This window comes from Mytilus californianus, unplaced genomic scaffold, assembly GCF_021869535.1.
Source record: "Mytilus californianus isolate M0D057914Y unplaced genomic scaffold, xbMytCali1.0.p SCAF_4, whole genome shotgun sequence".
Taxonomy (NCBI): Eukaryota; Metazoa; Mollusca; class Bivalvia; order Mytilida; family Mytilidae; genus Mytilus; species Mytilus californianus.
This window is the reverse complement of record NW_026262690.1, coordinates 55,308,719-55,325,326: the sequence shown is the minus strand read 5'-3', so window position 1 is coordinate 55,325,326 and position 16,608 is coordinate 55,308,719. Positions and strand designations below refer to the sequence as shown.

The 16,608-nt window shown below is 30.6% G+C and overlaps 1 protein-coding gene across 2 annotated transcripts in view; it reads right to left on the bottom strand.

The window, feature by feature from the left end:
- Positions 1-16,608, bottom strand: part of LOC127698443 (GRIP and coiled-coil domain-containing protein 2-like) — a 52,948-nt gene that overhangs the window by 34,690 nt on the left and 1,650 nt on the right. Inside the window, exons 2-10 of one of the 2 annotated variants that reach the window (XM_052201894.1) lie at positions 13,156-13,212; positions 12,435-12,519; positions 10,231-10,304; positions 9,420-9,524; positions 9,019-9,102; positions 8,189-8,293; positions 5,528-5,698; positions 532-4,116; positions 430-489 (exon numbers count right to left, since the gene is read on the bottom strand). In XM_052201894.1, coding sequence (XP_052057854.1) covers positions 430-489; positions 532-4,116; positions 5,528-5,698; positions 8,189-8,293; positions 9,019-9,102; positions 9,420-9,524; positions 10,231-10,304; positions 12,435-12,519; positions 13,156-13,212 — 4,326 coding nt within the window. Of the gene's footprint in view, positions 1-429; positions 4,117-5,527; positions 5,699-8,188; positions 8,294-9,018; positions 9,103-9,419; positions 9,525-10,230; positions 10,305-12,434; positions 12,520-13,155; positions 13,213-16,608 lie in introns of both variants that reach the window. The other variant, XM_052201893.1, reaches the window with a different exon arrangement.

Below are 16,608 nucleotides of genomic sequence, written 5' to 3'. Positions count from 1 at the left end.
AAAATTCCACTTAACCCCATAGATGCCCTTAACTTTGATTCTCATTCAGCATGTTCAGTGATTCATTTTCAATTTTTAATATTTTTTAAGGATTTCCATATGGTATGTACTGTGGATTCATTTTGATTCTTGGGATACCAATATTAATGGATTTTGTGGGTAGAGGTCAACCACTAATTTAAATGTTCAAAAAAGTATAAATTTTCTATAGGTTTGTATGCAGACTTCAGCAAAAAGACCCCTACTCTAATACTATAAATGTCAATTTAACCAAGAACATATCCAATCACAATAAGAATTTATATAACCTTTGCATGCATGACTTAATCATTCATGCATATGGATACAAAATGGAAATTACACATTTAAATACCATAAAATGCATTTATTCATTTCCTTATTATTATTCTTTAAACATTTATATTTTACCTGGCTTGTCTGTTTTACTTCATTTTCTTTCATTACACTTAGTTTTTCCTCAACTTGTGCCTTTTCAGTCTGAACATGAATAACTTTTTCCTCTACTTGCACCTTTTCAGTCTGAATCTGAATCACTTTTTCCTCTACTTGTGCTTTTTCAGTCTGAATCTGAATCACTTTTTCCTCTACTTGTGCTTTTTCAGTCTGAATCTGAATCACTTTTTCTTCAAGAGTAGTACATTTCTTCTGTAGTTCTTCCATTTCTGTTTTTATTTCATTGTTTTCATGATTTACTTTATCAAGTTTATCTTTCACTGATTGTATTTCACTAGAATACTGTTCACTAGTGGTGTCCTTTTCTTGCATCAGTTGTTCACTTTGTACTTTTATTACCCTGGATTCATCTTCTTGTTGATCTATCACCCTTTTAAGATTCTCACATTCTTCATTTTTAATTTTATACTGTTCATTAATTTCATGATACAGCTGTTCAACTTCTAGCTTTTCATTGGTTAATTTTTCTAACTGAACTTTGACATTTTCAACTTCCTGTTCCGTGGTAGATGTACCTTCCTTCATGGATAACAGTTCTGATTGCAAATCCTCACACTGTTTTAAGTTTTGATTATTTTCTGCCTCTAATGAGGTTCTCTGAGCAACAGTTTCATCAAATTTAGTTTTGATATTATTCAATTCCATTTCTAATTTTTCTATTGCAGCCATTTTTTCAGACATTTCTTTTTCTAACAAATCTTTTTCTTTGGCAACTGCAATCATTTCTTTCATAGCTTCTTCATTTTGGGAAGTGGAACTCTTGAGAACAGTTATTTCACTTTGCAAGAGTTCTTTGTCTTCTTCAAACTTTTTCAAGCTACTCTGAACATTTTTGTTTTCTTCTAACTGAGAATTCAAATTTTGCTTCAAACCCTCATTCAAAACTTTGAGTTCTTGAATTTCAGTATCACAGCCTATAAGCTTATCATTTAATTGATCACAAGATGCTTTCAAATTTTGATTTTCAGCAGACAACTTTTCAATATCCTGTTTGAAAAGTGTCACAGTCTGGCCCCTTTCCTCTACTTCCTGTTTCAGTGACAGCATATCCTCGGACTTTTCATCTACAACCTTTTGCATTTGTTCTATTTGTGACTCCCTTTCTTGAACAACACTATAAAACTGATTTCGCTCTTCTTTAAGTTTGTTAATTCTCGACTCAAATTGAGTTATTGTCTCATTTTGAGAAGACTCATTCCCAGACTTACAATTTGCTAATTGATTTGTTAAACTTTCAATGTCCTCCTTAAGTGAAGAGCTTTCATGTTCAAGATTTGCTTTCAATGTTTGTAAATTTTTATTTTCATCTATAAGGTTTTCTTTTTCTTGTACAAGGTTTTCTTTTTCTTCCATAACTGTTTTGAACTTCTCATTTTCTTCATTAATTTCTTCTTTCACTTTTGATATTTCTAAATTATGAATTTCCTGTAAATTGTTCAATTCTTTCTTTATATTTTCAGTTTCATTTTGCACATTCTTTTTTTCCTCTTCAATTAGTTCTAAATTTTGTTTCATTTCATTGATGGTTTGATCTTTAGAAGCAAGCTCAGACTCAACAGAAGATTTCAAAGAGAAAAGTTTTTCTTCGGTTTCATTTAATGTTTCTCTAAGTTTAGAAACAGCATTCCTTTCCTCTTCTAAATATTTTTCAATATTTTCCTTCTCAATTTTCAATTCTTCCAATGAGTTTGACAATTCTTTGGTGATTTCATCTTTATCTGACTGTAATTTTTTCAAGGAGTCATCTTTTTCACCAAGTTTCAAAGAAATCTCTTCTTTTTCTGAATTAAATGCTTCAAGTCTTAACGTAAGATCTGATAATTCTGTTTTTAAAGTAGAATTTTCACTGGAAATCATTTCCATTTCTTCTTGCAATGAGGATTTTGAACTTTTTTCATTAGATTCTAAAGTAGATAAAGATTCTTCAAACTTTCTTTTATTTTCAGACAAATTCTGTGACATACTGAGTAATTTTTCTTCAAGTTCTTGAGTATATGATTGTCTTTCATTTAATTTTGAATCAAGTTCCTTTTTTATTTTACTGAGACCTCCATTTTCTTCCTTTAAACTTTGGATCTGACTTTTTAAATCTGCTATTTCTGTTTTGCTTAATTCAACAGAATTCATCATTTCCGAAATTTGTTTTTCATTGCCCTCAATATTAGATTTCAACACTGAAATTTCTTCTGTTTCATCTTTTTCCTTTTCCTGAGCAAGTTGCACAACAACACCCAGTGATTCCTTTTCCCTTTCCAGATATTCTTTCTCAGAAGAGATCTTTTCTAACTGGTTTTTAAGTTCTTGAATTTCTAGAGAATTATCTACCTTATCATCTGCTTTATCCTCCTGTTTTAAAGCATCTTTTTCAGCTATTAGTTTTTTTACATGCTCCTTCACATCAAGCATTAACTGAATGACAGCACTATGCTCTGATTTAAAAACTTCATCACTTAAATCGGTCTCACAATCTTCTACAACCTCATTCTCTTTTAAGACTTCTTTTGGATCAAGCTCATTTTTCAGAAAATTCAGATCTTCAATAATTGTTTTTTCACGGGCATCAAATTCATCAATTTCCTGAAGAATAGCCTCTTTTTCAGATTTTAACATGTCCATCATATTTTCCCATTCTCCTAATTGATCTTTCATCGCTTGAACCTCATGTCTGAGCAGTTCTTTTTCTTCTTGGAGCTCACTAACTGAGTAAGCTGAATGTTCTTTTTCTTTTTTCAGTTCTGCTGTGCAAATTTCTAATTTCTTCAGAAGATCTGCAGGACTGTTTGGACTATTAGACCTTGAAGAAGTGTTTGAGCCTTTTGCAACATCAGACTTACTTCCATAAGGACTAGATGATTTAGATTTCCCTTGTTTCTGACCTTTTGCAGGTTTGTCAAGCTGATCTATCAACAGTTTCTTTATCTGATCAAGTGCAACAAAAACATTACCTTCTTGTACATTTTTATTCCTAGCATTGAGCTCTTCATTGATGTGCTGAATTTTCTGTTTAACTTTATCAATTTCACTTTTTGCTGATGCTGCAGCACTGTCTTGATTTGCAAGTTCTTGTTTCAATTTTTCAATCATAGATTCAAGATTTTCTTTAGACTTTACTAATTTTTCTTTTTCATCCTCCAAAGCACCATTTTCTTCAGAGAGTTTATAATATTTTTCAGAAATTTCAAACTTTGAATTTTCAAAGGAGTCTGCATGCTTTTTAAATTCCTCCAGTCTCTCCTGCATCATTTCTTTCATCTTTTCAGCATTTGTTTCTTGGGTAGATATAATTTCCTTTAACCTTTCAATTTCTGATTGTAAAGTTTCCTTTTCTTCATTAGTGTTTACTTCTTTCTTTTCATCACAACTTACTGTATCTGATGATGATTTCAAAAGTTCAATTTCTTTATCTTGAACTGTTTTCTCTTCTTGTAATTTTTCATTCAAAGATTTCAATTCCTGAATTTGACTTTTTGTTTCTTCCTTAAATTGTTCTTCATTTTTTAGGCTTTTTTCCATCTCTTGAGTTTTTTCTTCTAATATTTTCATGTTTTGTGTGAAATCATCTACTTTTCTTTTTTCCCCATTTAGTTCAGACATGTATAAATCAACCTCTTGCTCTAATGATGCAATTCTTTTCTTATATTTCTGTAATAAAGAATATTATCTAAAGTATATATCTGTAAAATACTGATGCCCTTTAAAAATTAAATATGAATAAATAGTAAAAATGTTCACTAGAGTCAAAGTTATCAATATTGAATGAGATGATGACAAGTTGATGTAAAATATATATGAAAATAACAACAAATCCCATTGAAATAATCATAATAATACTAACTGTAAATACATTTCAGGGATTAAACTTAACGGTCGCCCAGTCGCCCAATGCGACCAGATTTTCGGCTGGGCGAATATATTTATCATCCTGATTGCCCAGCTGGCGACCAAAAATATTTTGCATTGAATCCCATGTCTATCCTTTCCCCCACGATATAAACAAAAACTGTTCACAAATGGAAACCCGATTGTCTAATTAAAGCGGGAAAATGTAATGGAGGATTTCCGGAAACCAGTAAGGTCATTTTAATAACCAAAACCCAGTCGGACAACTAAGTTTTCGTTGCAAAGTCACGATTTGACACATGTATACCCCTTTTCTAAACACATGTTCTAATTTCTTTTTTAAAGTTTCTACGATTAATTCATTAATTTTAAGTGTTTTCGTTACACTGTTGAATCTGAATTACTTTAGAGATACATCCCAGTTGTTCAGAGAGTCATTACAAGTCCGTTTTTGACAAAAACTTGTAAGCACAACTTGTTCTTCAATGAAAAAACGAAACGCAAAATCTCATAAATAAATATAATAATATCTTGTATGCTAACCAATCTTTGATGAAAAGTAATTATATAATATTTTTGATCAACACTTATTAGAGGATGGCTTGGATTTGAAATAACATTTAATGTTTTATGGAAACAGCTATATTGTCAACAGGAAGTTCAAATTGAAGGGAGACAATTTTGGCGGGAAATGTTCTAAATTCAGTACTGTCAAATCTTATGATATATTTATGATGGCAATAATTCAAATATTATAAAGTTACCACAATTAACCTTTACATGCTCAAACATTAAATATAGGATTACCTTAAAAGGTTTTATTTAAGGAATGACTGTAATATTTTTTCTGTCTATGAAGAAATAACATCAAAAATGTGGTGCACACTGAATAACCCGTGTAGCAGGTTATTTAAAAGTGTGCACCGCATTTTTAAGGTTATTTGAATAGACAGAAAAAAATATTACAGTCATTCCTAATAATTTAATTCTAAAAAGGAGTAAATCATGATAAAAACGTTGATGACGTCACTGTCACATGACAAAATTATGTCTATGAGCTGAAACTGAAAATCTGTAATCTTTTTGTGACTTTAATTTGTGGTTTTCTCATATCGAAAAATCAATATAAAATAATGAATAAGTGAGTATAAATTATCGTAAAAGACATGAAATTACTGTGGCTTCACCATAATTGTCTTAAATTATATTATACCTGTTGCTCTTCCACAGACTTCTCTAAATCTGCCTGTAATCGGTCTTTAGTTATTACTAGTTCCTGCACCTGTTGCTGTGTATCTGTTTCCTGTTGCTGTTTCATAGATTTCAACTTCTCCATCATCTGATCTCTGGCATCAGTTAACAAATGGATTTGCTCTTTCAAATTCTGTTTTGATTAAAGATTGTAAGAGTTACTTTCATATGTAAAGAATACTAGTTTGCAAGTTCACTATCTCATAAACTTATTTCTTAAAAGCAACAGCTTAGCGGTGTGAAAATGTTGTTTGTGCTGTATTTAGACCCCTCTACCAAGAAATTTGTTTTGCATGCACACGTATAAAAATTTCGGTTTTTATCCAACGCAATCATAGGTTTGAACATTGTTTTCAATTTAAGACTTGTTTATATTTTTTCGTTTGGGCTTGTATTATATTTGCCTTCGAGTTTATATGATCTATTCATCCTATTACAGTGTACTAATTTTTGCACCTTTTGTTTGCGGTATACCATCTTTTCCGCAAGTTTATTGTCTTCTGTTTGGTATTAAATTAATAGTTAAGATCCATTTTGTTACATCTGGTGATCTGTTTATTTGGCAATCGCCAATGGCAGTCAGCAGGGTTTAAGAACATCCGTTGTTCGACCTGCTAGTCAAAATAAAATATACTTTTTCACTATTTTTGGTCTTTTGGAAAATGTTGTTTGTGCTGTATTTAGACCCCTCTACCCATAAATTTGTTTTGCATGCACACGTATAAAAATTGTGGTTTTTATCCAACGCAATCATAGGTTTGAACCTTGTTTTCAATTTAGACTTGTTTATATATATATATATATATATATTGACCATGTTGACCTCCCAAAGAGATTATCAAAATTCTACCTTACTTGGACATTTAGGGGTACTACTGGTACAAGTAATTTTTATTTATTTGAAGAAGTAAATATTAATATACTTATACAAGTAAATTTGTAAGATACTTACACAAGTGTATTTTATTTACCTGTTTAGGTAAAGTATTTATTGGCTTAGTTATGTCCCTTAGACATTCAGATTATTTTTACTTATACAAGTACATTTGTAACAGTTATACTAGCTTCTTTTCTTAAATTTCTCAGGACTTCTTTGCTCTAATAGAATTTTTAATTGTCTGTCCTTTGCAGATATCTTTACTAATCATGTAAGTGTAATTTCATGGACAATGAAAATCTCATTTGTCTGTTATCTTCAGAACACTGCTCATTTACAAGCCCCTAAGGGAAATTTTTGAAGGCCTTGCGCAATTACTTAAGATCTTTGCGCAATTAGTTTCTTTGTTGAATCAATGAGATGAAACATTGATCTCTAATAAAAAATTATGAACTAACCAGAGAAAAATCATTAAAAGGCATGTTTTTACATCTCAAAATTAGAGAATTTTAGGGATTGTAAAAACTTATACAAGTAAATTTTATGAGAAAATAAAGGGGAGATTATTTAAACATTATAAGAATAATGAACATAACAAAATTTACTTATATAAGTATCTTATTATTCACTTCTTTAAGAAAATAGAAATTACTTGTACAAGTAGTACCTCTGACTGTTGGAAGGGTTTAAAGCATTGATTTACTAATTTTCATGGTAAATTTAATGTCATGAGTTTGGATGTTGGAATTAATTGAAATATAACTAGATAGATGACAGAAATGACTTAATATTTGTACTTAGTGAATTAATGCACATGATAAATAATTTGAAATATGAAAAACATGAGTATAAGTGTGAATGAAAATCATTACGGATCTCCCTCCCCTAATATGTTACCACATATCTAAGTTAGGTTACAATACCATTTAAGATCCTGCAGTTATCATAGGGAGACCTCTTTTCTGCAAATATTTATGTTTCAGTTATTATGACTTTGTTGTATTTACCAAAGAATATATAGGAATTTTCCTTTTAGTATATGTGACCTTATATTCGAATTTGATTCAATCTCATGTAAGGTTCTAGGGTTTTTATCTGGAAACCTCTCTCCAGTCCATTTTTAATAATTTTGACCTTGACCTTGGAAGCAATGATGTTAAAATCAATAAGGATTCTCTTCTCCCTATATGTATGTTTCATTCCCATCCCACTTAAGATTCTGAAGTTACTATTCTGAAGTCCTATTCCTGCACTTATTGCAATCTATTTTTAGTAAGTATGACCTTGATCATGAACACAGTGATATTAATATAAAAAAGCACCTTCCACTTATTACATGTGATAATATATTTAAGTTCCAATTCTGATTGTACAGTTTCTAGTTATAATACTTTGACCTCAAACGTAGTGACCTCAAAATCAATAGAAATCTTCCTGTCATTATATGTGGTCATTTAAAGGTTGAAATCTAATAAAAAAAAAACCATTTGAAGTGCAACAATTTCAGATAACTACGGGAAAAGTAAAAGATTGTTTGTTTGCACTGACGCCACTAAAAAACCCCAAAATATCTGCTCAAATTCTTTTATTACTAACAATGTTTGTTTTTTAACATTTGTTTTAATCCAAAATCAGGACATGAATGTTTCTGTACAGAACTTTATCATTTGACAACTTCCTAATACACTTTAAGAAATATGTTGTAATGGGAGATTTTACTTTCAATATTTCTAGTAAAGTTCTTACCTCATTTTCTGTATTCATCTTTCCTTGTTCTTCTTGCATAAACTGCAGAGAGGTTCCCAATGTCTCATCTTTCATCTTAAGGCATTCAATTTCCTCTTCTAGTGCCTTAAAAATCATAAACAACTACATTAGTTGAATATTAAAACTGTCTTACTAGTTTGAAACTTATATATATATATATGAAAGAAATATATATTACCAATCAAGAAAAGTGTGTCAAAAGGATGGGTGGGGGGGGTTACTAAAAAAACGTGTGAGTATCACTGGGGTTTAACTTTCAAACCAAACATAGTTAAATAAATAACCAAATGTCATATACAATTTTGAGTTACCTGTGATTAAATTAAAGTTGAACATTATCAAACAACGATGCAGTTGAATTTTTTAATGCTTGCATTGAATAAACACCAGAATGAAACATTACATTGCTACATACACAAGCGTTTATATATACATTGTACTATAAAACCATATTTGTTTGGTCATTTCAGCCACTGATGAGGAAACATGGAAAAACAATCATTCCTTTTATGATTGATACACAATTGAATTGTATTTCATTTGTATAGACAGTTGTCTTTAACTGATAATGTCTGCTTTTGGAGTTCTTTTGGTTGTTTGTGTTTTCACATAATTTCAACATCTCTTTTTATTCATATTTAAATTTTTTTAATTACTACTATCATAATTTTTTCCACAAACCATTTTTTTTAAAGAATGCTAGTAATCCTACGAAAAAAAACAAATACACAAAAAAGTACTGCCATTAATATATAAAAATTAATCATATAAATACCAACTAATAAATTAAAATAACAAAGAAACATTACCTTTTTCGACTGACTCATGGAGGCGAGTTGTTTCTCTAGATTACCCTTTTGTTCAGTTAACTCAGTACAATGGGACTCTACATCCTGGAACAAAAAATGTTCATTAACGCATTAAACTTTTTTCATTTGCAATCAAAAATATTTATAAAGTTTAATAAATGAAAAATACAAACAAATTTGAAGTAAATGAATTTTAAATGATCATTCTTACATTAAAAATATCTCTTGAGTGGTTATATCTGCCGTAATATTACAACTATGGTTGATTGCTACATAAGACACTTAACATTCAGTTAATTTAAATATGAACTTATGTATGGTAATTTCAAAGCATTTGACCACATGTACTAGTAAATGAAACTTCAGTGAAAAATAAAGTGAAAATAAATAAGTATACAAACATGGAATTTCTGTATGGAATAATCTTGTGTCTGTTGCACTGTCTGGTAGGCAGTTAAAATATCTTCTTTTTCATCTTCAAGTTCTTTTATTTTTACTTCCAGATCCTACAAAAATCAATAAAATAGAAGTCTGTTTCTTTTTCTTTTCTGAAGACATTATAAAAAGGCAACCTCAGCAAACGTTATTTCAAAATTCTTTCATGTTTCTCTATCTTCATGTAATTGTGGGTTTTTCCACCTATACTCTCTTCAAACTTTGTGAATTTACATAACCTGAATTATAAAAACAATGCTTGGATTTATACTTTTAAAATCATTTTATTATATATAAAGCATGATACAAATATCAAAATAACTGTAAAAGTCAAATAAATCTGCCTGACCTTTAACATCTGTGAGAATTTCAAGTTCTAATGACACAATTTCAATTTCTAAGATGTTTCAGGCATTCAACTTGATTTTTTTTATCAGAAAATTGCAGAAAGTTAACATTCAACCTTCTTTTTAAACAATTGATGTAAAGGACTATGTGTGTCATATACTTGAAAACTTTCTATCAGGTCAAATATATTATCAGCGGGGTAAGAAAATATGCTAGAAAATATAATTTGTCGTTTTTAATTTCATCTATTATTGAAATAAAATTCTAAACATAGCCCCAACCTACATGTACATTTAACTCAAATCAATTTGTTGTGTTTACAGTTGTCATTGTTATTGTATATGTGTTTTTTTGACACATGACTTCAGCTTACATAGATAACCATTGTTCTGTATTTAACTTTGAACAGATTAACTATATCAGATTTACCTTCACAGACTTTCCATCTCCAGCTGCCCCGTCTGTTTTATTTGATTCTAAATCTTTTACTTTCTTTGTCAGTTCTATTAATTAAAAATAAATATGCCTGTTATACATTGTAGGTTGGTTAGATAAATTATTCATTTATTAGCTTCAAGCAAATAATCTTTCAATCTTATTCAGGATGAGAACTTGTTGATATGATATATAAAACAGATATAAATCAGTTTTAAACACGACCAATGAACGTGTTGAATACACATGATAAATTTGAATACACATTGCTAAAGATATTTACGATGAAAACTATGAATGAAAGTATTAGTAGTTGAAAAAATTAAAATAAAGTTTGATTAAAGATAACGAGGAGTGATTTACTTTAATAGAAAGTGAAAAAATGTTGCTTGCAAGGTAAATTCGTCTGAAACTGTCATATTTTTAGAAATAAAATGATCATTAAACATCGATCGTGAATCCGTGCGTCGGGAAATATGTGACAATCAACACGGGTACAGAATCGCCGCAGCTTATGTATAATGTCACTGGGTAAATAATTTCAATGGTTTTAACTTTAACGAATTTGTAAAGTTTCGTTTATATCTATCCGCCAAAGATAGGATTAAACAAATAATACGCACGGAAGCGTAATGTGAAACTAAGGAAACTGGTCAGCTGTTCATTTATAAAAAAAAATTGTTTTAAAAAGTTGTATACCAAATATATTAACCATATTCGATATTTATTAATTCTGAATGAACATGTTCTCTGCAAATAACAAAAGGATGAATTATAAGCAAAAGGTAGATGATGGAAGTAGAAGTTTTTTTCACACCAATGACTTCTAATGAAATGGGGAATACACCTCCCTCTACACTGTCAGTATAAGCAGATTTCATTGCTTTTCCTAATCCCAACCAAGCTCAAGTTTTAGCAATTGATAAAAGCAAGCACCATGTTTCTGGTTTCAATGACAAGTGGCTGACTGAGTTTTCATGGCTTAGAAATGTTAAAGGGGGTATAATCAAAAGTTATTGTGAGTGGGGGTTTAATTTTTAACCCTGAAGAGGATAAAGACAAAGTTGAGGAACAGACTGTCCAACAAAATAACACTATCTTGAAACAATATCCCTAGAAGGAGCAGAGAGTAGAGATGAATATTTATATTTTGACTTCTTTAATTGACTTTTGTGTTTAAAATCAATTTATTTCATATATATATACTCTTGTAATTCATTAATACTCTGCATTATTAAACACATAACACAAAGCATTATAATTCATATTGCATGTCATGATTTATGACTTATTGCTTCAGATCACAAACGTTCACTCTAAAAAAAGAGTTACGCGCCCTTGAATTTTGCGCCTTAAAAAAATTCTGGGGAGAACACTGTTTAAATTTAAAAAACTTTCTTATTTCTAGAATGAAAGATGTTGTATTGTGTAAGGATTCCTGTCATAAGGAGATATAAAATTAACAAGAATAAATATTGTATTATTATTTGAACCAGTTTCTATCTTAAATTTTAATAAAAAGAAATTTTTCATAAATTTCAAAACATTTTGCCTTAGATTTCATGTAAATATTAACTTTTCTTGTCTTTAGTAATAATCAAACATAGATACAGACTTAATACTGCACTGAAATCTAAATCTTTTTTTGTCATGATCCATCTAAAAAGAATTCCTAAATCTATAAATTTATAATAAATGCATAGTATTTAAAAAGATTAAATAAAATGTTTTGTCTTTTAACAAAAAATAAGATAAATTGAATAATAAACAAAAATAGTGACAAAATAACATTTCTAAAATTACATTGAGAGAACATTTTAATGAATTGTAATAAGTGGTTTAGGATGAGTTGCTAATACAAAATAAGTACCCCAAATAAAGTAATGGCAAAGTCCATGTTTTGGTATCAGAAACCTTAAAAATGATTTGGATCAAAAAAACAAATTAAGAGGTGCACAATACATAATTTGGTTAAAATTGAAATATGGAGATGCAGATACAAAATTAGTACCCTCAAATATGTACTATAGAGTGCAGATATCTTACAAACAAATCCATTTGTATGTCATCATGGTTATCCATAATTTAACAATAATAAAACTTAACTTGTAATTTTTAGAAAGTGATAAAACTATATTGCTATAAACAATTAAATTACATCCAATCAGTAAAAAAATTATGTTAAATGATTTATTTACCATCACATTTAGATCTTGTTTTCTGAAGCATTAACATCTGTTTCTTAACAAACTTGATCATGTCTTCCCTTGACAAGCTGTCCAACTGTAAATATAAAAAATATCATATACATGTAAATTGGGAGACAACCAGAAATTTTCTGTATCATCAAACACAAGTATGTATACTTAATAACAAACATCTACTTCTGGTACAGGCTCAGTAAATATTGAAAATTCAACTGTCAACAGTGGAGAAATATTGAATTGCAGGAGATTTGGTGGTTGAATCTGTTTCTCTCATGATTTATAGACATATGTAGAAAAACTTAATCCTTTTTTTTCTAATGTTCTGCAAAAAGAAATATTCAATATTTCTATTTGATGTCATCGGCATGGTCAACTTTTTTCCTGACGTCACAATAGTAAATTCAGAGGAAAGCAAGAAAATTTTGCGTCATAATTTATTTTTGACCAATGAAGAACTGAGATCAAACAAATTACATATTGAATAAAAAAATATAGTCAACAGTTCAGGACAAGGAAAAATTGGCTAAGAATTAGAGAAAACAAAACAAAAAAATGCTCAACTCATCAACTTAAGACAACATTGCTTTAACATAGTCCATTTTAGTAGAAGCATGAGGACAAAAGTCAATAGCTAGTTTTGAAACAACAATTATACATTGATAAATGGTTGCTTGAACACATATATAGAACCTTGTCTAATGATAGACTTTACCTTGGAAGCTGCAGGACTTTTTCCAGCAGATACTTGGCTGTCACCATCCTGCTGATCCTATAATAGATATATTTATAAAATCAAAAATATAATGAACACAGCAATATGTAGCTTAATCTCTTCAAAAGGGGGTGTTCATATTTAATCATATTCAACACCAGCAAGTATATATATTATATTACTTGAATCACCTTGTGTGTACTATGTTGCAGTTTTGTCACCTTTCATTTGCAAAAACAAAGCATGCATCAGCCACATATTAACAATGATCAAGATCTGTCTTGTACAAGTATACTCTGTTTAAACTTTTTATTGAGCATCAGTTTATTTTATGTAAGTTCTCCAGAAGATAGTGTATTCAGCACACTGTGATGTAACTTGTGAATGACATTTTTCATCTTCTTTTCTTCAGTTATTTTTAATTTCATACATCAGTTATGTTGCAAACCGCTGCATGAGTAGAAGTATCTTGAGCTTAACAGTCTATAAGACAACCTTGTATATTATTAATTATATATAATTTTCTTCGTGCAAAAGTTTGAAATACAATGAATTATCAATATCATACCCAGAGTTCTCAAAGTTTATCTATTTTAACTGAGTCCCAGACTCTTACTCAGTAGAAATGGGAGTCCTGGCAAGAAAAATGGGAGACCCAAAAACAAACTGAGTGTCTTCAAAGACTAGTGGATATGTATCACCACCGTCTAAATCAGATTTTGAATATTAAAGGAATTATGCAAGGACACATCTGCTTCATGTGGAAAAATTGAAAAATTTTGAATTTTTTTACTTTTAATGTGAAAGAACAATCATCCCAAAGATCATAATTAAAGTTAACAGAAATATTCATAAATGACCTGTTTCTTTTGTAACAGTGGAGCATTTTCCTTCCAAAATTACCATTTTTCCAACACTGGTTCAAACCCCTGGCACAGTAAGCCACCACTTTACCAACTGAGACAAAAGATTTAACTACTTGTGCAGCTAATGAAGGGCAGCAATGGGCTGTAATGAATCTAATAATAAATGGGAAGTACAATTTCACTTCCCCACCTTTTTTAATAATAATATTTACCTGCTTTCAATAGCCAATCAGATTTTTCGTTTGAGAACAATTTTTTGGTTATATTGCAGGAAAAAGGGTAGAAATGGGATTCCCCACTGCCTATACCTTTGGGTAGGACTTGGGCAAACCAAAATATTTTTAAGTGTGGCCTTGGGCAAGCAGGATGATAAAATCTGGTTGCCTTTGAGAACAGTTAAGTTTTCCCCTGGACCAAAAGAACCAGAATTTTTTTTTCATGGACAGAAACATTCTGTACAACAGGAGCAGGTACGCACTGAACTTTGCTCTGTACACAGAATCAAAAAAATTATTTCCAGATCACGTGTCATGGGTGAAAACTACAAACAAGTAAACCAGGCTTCAACCAGGGAGGTGAAATGGAAACACTGTTCACAAAATAATATGGGGACAACAGCTGTAAGAAAATCAATAAAACGAAAAATCAATGTAAAAATCTATATATATTTATGAACTCAAAATTGTTAACTTTTTTTTTAACAGTTGAGTTTAGGCATTGCACTGGTCCTGTTCTGTTGACAGACACTGCCATGTTGTAAGTCATACAATTTTCTGCGAATTTGCATAACTGATTACCAAAAAGTATAATGGGAACAAAAATTTTGAATTTATTCTGTTTATGTTTGTAATAAATTGAGGGTAAAGCTTTAATATCAGACATACAATTTTAAGGCAAACAAAATGAGTTCTCTGGTGAAACTCACCTCAAATCAAGCAGGCAAATTAGCCCAATATTGTAATATAAGCTCTTATATAGATTTACTGAACCTATGTAATGTATGTATGTACTGGTTGATACCTCCGTTTTTCGGAGCTCCCCTCAAAAGCTGCTAGGGTACAGTGGTATCTGTTTACACTCCCTAACAGGATTAACGGAGATGTGTCACTAACCCATGTACACCAAGGACAAATCCCCAACCCAACACCATGGGAGTGCTAGAACACCGGGAAGTCTGTTATTATAGTGGAGGTAGCTGAAGTATTCAGAGAGAACTACAAGGCTTCTAGGCGGGAACAGACAAACCGAAGAGATATCCGAAGATTGATAAAATGCATTTTTCCCATTTTTCCTCTTCAACCATTTTATTTTTATCTATTTTAATCTTTTATATATTTTTTTTCTCTTCCCCTTTTAAACAGAGACGATGGGATGTATCACGTGTTTGTCAGTCTTTGTGTCCTTAGTATGCATCCTATTCTGTAAATATATAAAGCAGTGTTCTCCCCAGGATTTTTTGATAGCGCTGTGGTAAGCGCGTGATTTTCGACAATTCTCAGTAACTTTGTCGTGGCGCGCGGTTCGTTTGTAATGGGTTTGTTATGATGTTTTATACAATATGCTGCTGATGTTTGCGCTTGTAATGATGTCCTGATGGAAGTTACCCAGTTGTTTTTAAATGTTATTGTTTTAAAATAGATGAAGAATCATTTTTATCTGTGTACAAAACCCAAGGAAAAGTCTTTTTCCATGAAGGGTCAACACAAGACTGGCGATTTGAAGATTTCTTAACAGGTGATGCTGTAGAATATGTAGGACCATAGGCACTTGTTTTCTATCCATGACAAGATCTACTATCCCTATACAGTTGATCTTGCCATGGATAGAAAACAAGTGCCTGTGTGTAGGACCCACTATCACGTCATTGTCAGTTTCTGTGTTGGGTTTTGAAACCCACTGGAGCAGTGTACTATTAACCTTACGATGTTTGACAGGAGTTGACATTTGGGAACATTATGATTTCTCTACTACTAAACTTATGATTTCTGATCACTATTTACATTCGTATGGCTTCACCCAAGCTGGACATCGAGAAAAGTGAATTTCTCATCTAGTATTGGCTTGGGGTTTGTTTTTCTAATCATAGCCTCCTAATTGTTTTCAAATGGTAAAATGCATTAATGTAGTATTGCTGATCAAACAATTATTAGTTCGATTAGGTGATAATTAATACTTCAAAGACTTGCACATTGAAAATTTGATCGTTGTTTAAAATTTAAACAAAGTTCGTAAAACAAGTTCGTGAGTGTTGTCAGTTAAGGTTCATCATAACCTTTTGGCTAATATGGCCGTATTTACACAACAAATTTTACTCTGAGTACAGACAAACCTGTGCACCTGGTAAAGTTTTAAGGCATGGCAGGAACTAGATAATTAAATTTTAAATGCTTTTTATGTTTCAGAAAATTATAAACTTTTCTGGATTTTGCTATTCATTTTTTTTTCACTCCTGCAGAAGATGCCAAAAAAAAACTAAGTTGGAAAAGTGGTTTGAGAAGCTCCCCTCATATAATAAATGTTGTGAGTAGTATTGATTTGAATGGACAATAGATGGACAATAGACATCAGCAAACAATAGGAGATTTAA